Source organism: Rutidosis leptorrhynchoides, chromosome 2 (assembly GCF_046630445.1).
Source record: "Rutidosis leptorrhynchoides isolate AG116_Rl617_1_P2 chromosome 2, CSIRO_AGI_Rlap_v1, whole genome shotgun sequence".
NCBI classification, from domain to species: Eukaryota; Viridiplantae; Streptophyta; class Magnoliopsida; order Asterales; family Asteraceae; genus Rutidosis; species Rutidosis leptorrhynchoides.
In genome coordinates, this window is record NC_092334.1 from 5,814,228 (window position 1) to 5,821,079 (window position 6,852).

A 6,852-nucleotide genomic window follows, 5' to 3' on the forward strand; every position below is an offset into this window, starting at 1 on the left:
TATGAACACACCCAATATGGTACATCATGTATCACTTTTGATTATTTCATATAAATATCAATCATTATATTCTACCGATAAGCGGTTGACCAAGTTGGCTCAAAGAATGGAAAAGGGGTTCTCCCTAATAGCTTAAAGAACTTAATTGGGATAGATATATTGATTGGCAAACAACATTAAGATTACAAACGAGTACTGTCAATATTATTGTCTAACTTAGAAAATTCGAGACTTATAAAATGTACTGTGGAGTGTGATAAAAAAGTTAGAATAAATTGCGTAAAAAATGATGAAAGGTGTAAACATAATATTGAAATGCTTTTGCAGAGTAAAAAAAATGAGTAAACCAAAAAGATGTCGACGACGCCTGAGAGATTCGAACTCTCGCGGGGAGACCCCATGTACTTAGCAGGCACACGCCTTAACCACTCGGCCAAAGCGTCTTTTGTTTTTCTAAATTGATATTGATAATTGATAATAAACATTATACCAAACTAACAATAGTTGTTCAATTTCAGTTTCATTATTCGCTTTAATCGACCTGATGAATCCGAGCTTTCATCAAAAGAATCTCTTTAGTGTTCAATTTCAGTTTCATTATTCACTTTAAAAACTTTTATATCAAATTCCTTAAGCCATGGCTTTTATGTTGTATGAATATGAATCATAGGCATCAAAATCGTAATAACAAGAAGCTGAATGCAAAAGGAGTCAGCTTAATTAATAGGGAGTAACAAAAATAAATACCAGTCTCTATATTCAATTCAATTCAATTCAATTCAATTCAATAATAAAATAATAATATAATAAAATAAAATTACATGAAACATACATGAAAATTGTCATCCATATGAAATCCATTAATTAATTTCATCTTGTTTTTAAATCAATCCTCTCTACACCTTTTCTACATATATAAAAAATCAATTATATATCACAAGTCACAACACAGAATGGGAAACAGGATACAACCCGGACAACGCAATAACCCGCCCTTCAAATTCCAAAAGAATATGATCAAAGAAAAGTATTATTTTTGTATCATTTTGAAAACGACCTAAGCCCGCCTTGTAAATCTTCTAATGCGATTGTTGACAATTCCTCGGTGTCCATACATTCAAAACTAAGTCTCAAATCCAGATTCTCTCGAGCGTTAACTAACAAAGGATCAATCAAACCCCCATTCAGCTCCTTCCTCTGTTTCTCACTAGTTTCTGTCTGTATCAAATCAGCCACAGTTTTAAGTGTACATGAAGGATGCAATTTGAACCCATATAATATACTGCCTTCAGTTTGGTTATTCATTTTCAGATGAAGAATATCTGCTAAATCACTAGTACTAAAGTCATCAAAGGTGAAAAATTTGGTCACTCTTCTACAGAAACCTTCATTGGAAGAGATTACACGCTTCATTGGTTCGCTGTAGCCAGCAAAGATAACAACTACTTTACCAGAATCCATAACTGACATAATCTCTTCAAGAGCTTCCAAACCGTAGTCTTTATCATCTGATTTTTGCATAGGTATTAACCGATACGCTTCATCCACAAACAAAATCCCACCTTCAGCTTCCTTTACCTGCATCATAATGAAATAAATTACTTCTTCGAGTCTTCATTCATACTTTCCATCAATGGGTAATTTGGTCTTTTCAAACAACCTGCATGGGAAGAAATATTGAATTATAACTTGAGTAGAGTTATACGTACCACTTTCCTAGTCTTGGGTCCAGTATGACCAACAAATTCTCCAACTAAATCAGTTCTTTGTACCTCAGTGACCTTATCGGTAGGTAAAATTCCAACCATGAAGAGTAATTTTCCAAGGATACGAGCTACCATTGTTTTACCTGTAATAAACTTAGGTCAGACGGGTAAAATTACTAAATGTGGCAATTTCAATCCATTAACAGCAAGCTCAATCCAAACTTTAAAAAATATAGAAAACTGGTAAAGAGATTATAGAAGGGTGGGTTATGTGTTATCTTTAGCGTGCAAAGCCTACTAGCTTTTAAAAATAAAATAACTTTCAAATTCACATTTTTTTTTCAACATCAACAAATTACGTAAAATTTAATTTCACCTGTTCCGGGGTTGCCAAGGAAGGCCATGTGAGGTGGTTTACGGGTTCCTACTTTTAAACCGAGGGCCCTTCGCCTTTCATCTAATAGCATCCCTTTAGCCCATTTCCTAAGTTGCAACTTAAGGTCATTAAGTCCCACCAACTTTGATAATTCTTGTTCAAGCTCATCCATTTTAGCTTTTGTTTCAGTACATGCTTCAATTGCTCTACGCTTTATCTGCTCTTCCAAGTGGGACTTAAGAAGAGCTTGCAACTTCTCGTTTCCAGGTCCTTGTGATAGATGATTCAATGGAGTCATACCTTCCTGTAACAACCAATATTATAACATAATCAGAAAATTTAACAAGGATCGAGCAGGTAAGCAGGAAGATAGTTGTAAAAAAGAATAGGTCAAACGCAGTGGCGTAGCCACATAGTCTTGGTTGGAGTCATCTGACACCATCGAATTCTTGTGAGTTAGTAGTATATTACTATCTTGTAGGTAGAAAATTTTGAGTGTTACAATGTATTGACCCCATCCCACTATCCAATCCAACACTTAATAAAAATGTACTCCGTAATATTCTTACAACAATGGCTTTTTACGTTTGGATATTGATTCGATTTAACCGACTACTTCATAAGCCCAACCAATCTAGTTATTATTATTATTACTTATATACAGCCCAATTTATAGTAGTATCAATTTGCTAAAGTTGGTTCGTTGTCTGTTAGACGCAAATAACATAAATCTCATTGAAGTTTCTAATTTCGATCAGAGGTAATTATCAAAATATCTATTATTTATTTTTTTCGGCTACATAAAATTCTAAGCCGCATGTGGCTAAATCCTAGTGGGTTTTTGTTTCTTGTCTATGTCTATAGTTTCGAGTTAGACCATTCGTAACGGTGAGTGGCGTTTCTTTTGGTGTCACTTGCCTTTTTGCACTTTTTGGATTACTAGGACGTGTTACTTGTTTGGGTGGAGTAGTGGTGGTGTTACTTTTTGGTGTTACTTTTGAGTATTGTGATTATGTGTTAAAATATAATTGGGTTAAGTATTAAAAGGGATAAAAATATTATTTTTAAATTATTAAAAAATAAAAAATAAATAAATAAAACAAGAAACAGCTGTTGCTTGCTGTGTTACTTTCGTCCCGACGCCAAAGAGATGCCGTAAAGTAACGGCCCAATACAACTAAATGTGGCGTCTCTTATTGCCATGTAGGAAAGAAACGGGGTGTCTTGACACCCGTTACAAACAGCCTTACAATGTTGATGAGAACTTCTATTGTAACATTATTTTTGAGTTAATATATTACTGGTCAAGTGTCTTTTACCCAAAATAAAATAAAATTTAAGGTTTATTATTTCTTAGGTTTGATGCTTAATTTAGATTGATAATCTTCATATATATCATAATTATAATGAATTGTTTATTTTCTTATTTATAAGTTCTATTTAATAACTATATACTTTAGTTATCCATATATTATAATTAATATTGAATTTTGGTATCGATATATAGAGATGTAAAACAATTAGATAAATTTGTGCAAAGAAAACCATATAATGAAGAACCATTGAGCGCAAATGTTTTCAACAAGAGTTCAAGATCTAACTCTACTCCGTCAATGTCAAAAGATACTGATATGAATAATCTTCCTTAGGATCTTGCATACCGAAAACAAATATTTAACTACGCACCTAATCATAATTTGTCAATAATTTTTAAGACTTTATACATTTCGATGTTATTTCATGACACCAACCAGTTAAAATCCTGGCTCCGCCACTGGTCAAACGGGCAATAAGTCACCCGAATAGTAGTTTTAGTGCATAAAACTTTGAAAGTCATTTCAATTGGAAACCACTAATATAATTGAAGTAGTATAACTTTTGTGTTGGTATTTAAGGAATCAACTATAACAATATATTACTCCATCTGTCCACTTTAATCGTCCACATACAAAAAAAAAAAACCATACACGAATTAAGAAATGTGATTATCACACCGCACTTTTTGTTCTTTTTGCTAACTTTACTATTTTACCCTTTACTTGTTACCTACATTTTATGTTTGAATGCATAAAGTAGGGGTATAAAAGAACTTTATATCATTATTCTTGATCTATTTTTGGATGTGGACAATTAATTTGAAACAACCCTAAAATGGACTATTAATATGGGACGGAGGGAGTTGAATTCTAGGCACTAAGAAGTTTCGGGTCATCACTAAAAACGCCTTCAACCTATTAACATTTTTTAGCATATTAATCTTAGTATAAAAATCATATTAATATAAAAATCAGAAATAGAAAAAACCCGTCAGTAATACATCATCTTTGGCACTACAGTCAGCGTTATGCTCTAGCAATGTCTTCACAGTCGAACTGTCCTCTGCTCTAAGAGAGTGCCAAACAGAAAGGTGCAATGGAGTCATTCCGTTCTGCAAAAAACAAAAGATAAAAGATTAGAACTTTACAAGTTTAAAATTCTTTGGAAATGTGTCGCTCATAAAAAACTAATACTAAAAAGCAAAAAAAAAAAAAATCTACTGTATGAAATACATACATTTGCTTTGGCTTCAGTAGAAGCACCATGAGAGAGAAGAAGCTCTGCAACTTCATTACATCCGTTTTTAGCAGCCATATGCAATGGAGTTTCTCCATACTGCAAAGTAGATTATAGTAAAAACAATATGTATATAACTACTATTCATTCATAAACAATTAAAAATAGATCAAGATGATTATGCGTACCATGTTCTTTGCTTCCAATTCAACGGTTTCGGGCCCAGTCAAGTTCAAGAGATACTTGACCACTTCAGCACTGTTATGACCTGCAGCAACATGAAGGGGTGTATTTGCCATCTGCATCAAGAATCAAGAATACCATTGAAAAAAAAAAAAAAAAACGATTAAATTAAACTACATATTATTAGAAAATTAATCAAACATTAAGTGAAGATAGAAAAATTTTAAAGCATTTTGGGTCCTAAGAAACCAAAAGGCCAGAACACTGATAATGTCAATATAGATGTGGATAAAAATCTTTATTTTTATTCTTTAGCAATACGTCAAAAAAAGCACACAAAACTACAACTAAATGTAACTTGATCTCAATCACAAGTTCACAACTTCCCATTTGGTCAACGTCAATGAACAGAACCTCAATATGCATTAGTATTTGCAATTCTAATCAACCAAATATTAGCTTCTTAATCATATCCAATTAACAGCAACCAAAATCAGTCGATCCTAAAAATCATCACATCAAATAGCACAAAATCTTAAAAAGGGGGGGGATTTATTTATATCTTACAACAGGGTTCCGATCATTGATCAGCGAAGGATTCTCTCGGAGACGTTTCTGAACGCCGGAAAGATCGCCGGATTGAGCGAGGACATGAATCGTAATCGGTTTTACAGATCTTGTATTCTGTTGATCTTTAGCCCTTTGCATCCCAGAAATTGGGGGAGTGAAATTAGGGGTTAATGTAAATCGTGAAAAATTGATAACAGTAGGTTGCTTTTGTGGAATTGATTTTTTGGGTTTTGTTTCTTGATCTTGTGTTGATATTTCAAGATTTGATCTTTTCGTCATTAAGTGTTATATACGTACACATTCATATTCATATTATGCACATATACACACTTATTTGTGAAATTAAACCCTAAATCGAGTTGTAAAAGATGGGATTTAGAGATTGAATATGTGAATTTTATAATGTGAAAATAAAATAAATTAATAATGATGATTGGTGTGAGGTAAAATGTGAGAGAAAATAGCTGTCCAAATTATTATATGTCGGTGTAGTGCATGTGAGTGTCTCAAATAATTAGGAAATTAGGAAGTTAGTAATAATACAGTAGTAGTTAATATTAATACTTTAATATTACGTAAAAAAAGTAATGCAAGAATAATTTTGTGATTATACACGGTCTTCATCAAAGGAAGTAGATTTTTTAGATGAAAAAAGAAAAACAAAAAAAAAAAATTTCTTACTTTTTTTTACAAACTTTAATATAAGGTGAATGAGTTATAATCCCTTGAATTCAATAATTTGCTTGAAATTTAATGGACCAATCAGAGTGTGACATGTGACGCGACAATCACATGTGATTAAAAAAAAATTCAAAAAATTTTAAAAAAAAATCTTTTTTTTTGAATAAATTTTTTTTAATTTTTTTTTTATAAAATTTTTTTAAATTTTTTTTTTTTTAAAATTTAGCATGTCAAATCCAATCACATGTGATTGAAAAAAAAAATTCAAACTTTTAAAAAAAAAAAAAAATTCAACAGGAAACAGACTTTAATTCGGTGATTTGATTAAGTTTGTTAGCGTTTCGTGATCATATCTTCAAAAATTTTCGATTTTAATTCAGTGATTTGATCAAGTTTTGATCAAAAACTTGGTGTTTAAAGGTTTTAGCACAAATTTATTGAAATTCGTCATTAGACTAAATAATTTTTTTTTCAATCACATGTGATTGGATTTGACATGCAGAATCACATGTGATTGGATTTTACAATCACATGTGATTGACATGCAGAATCACATGTGATTTACTGCATGTCAAATTCAATCACATGTGATTGAAAAAAAATTCAAAAAAACAAAAAAAAAAAATTCGAAAAAAAAAGTTGAAAAAAAATTCGAAATTTATTTTTTATTTTTTAATCACATATGATTATCGTGCCACGTGTAGCACTCTGGTTGGTCCCTTGGATCTCAACTTAAAAGTTGGTTTCATTTGAATATTTCTCTCAGGTGAAAATATAAAAATA

The 6,852-nt window shown here is 31.6% G+C and overlaps 1 protein-coding gene and 1 non-coding gene across 2 annotated transcripts; both read right to left on the reverse strand.

Moving 5' to 3' along the window:
• Nucleotides 1-361: 361 nt before the first annotated feature.
• Nucleotides 362-443, reverse strand: TRNAS-GCU (transfer RNA serine (anticodon GCU)). Its single transcript has one exon. It is a non-coding gene; the product is annotated as a tRNA-Ser (tRNA).
• Nucleotides 444-842: 399 nt separating this feature from the next.
• LOC139890511 (uncharacterized) lies at nt 843-5,759 on the reverse strand. The gene is made up of 7 exons (XM_071873388.1): nt 5,386-5,759; nt 4,824-4,934; nt 4,636-4,734; nt 4,400-4,510; nt 2,083-2,386; nt 1,710-1,849; nt 843-1,578 (listed from the first exon to the last, which is right to left on the reverse strand). Exons 1-7 carry the CDS (start codon nt 5,665-5,667, stop codon nt 1,042-1,044), a joined length of 1,584 nt encoding a protein of 527 aa, XP_071729489.1. The 5' UTR covers nt 5,668-5,759; the 3' UTR covers nt 843-1,041.
• Between the last annotated feature and the right edge of the window lie 1,093 nt (nt 5,760-6,852).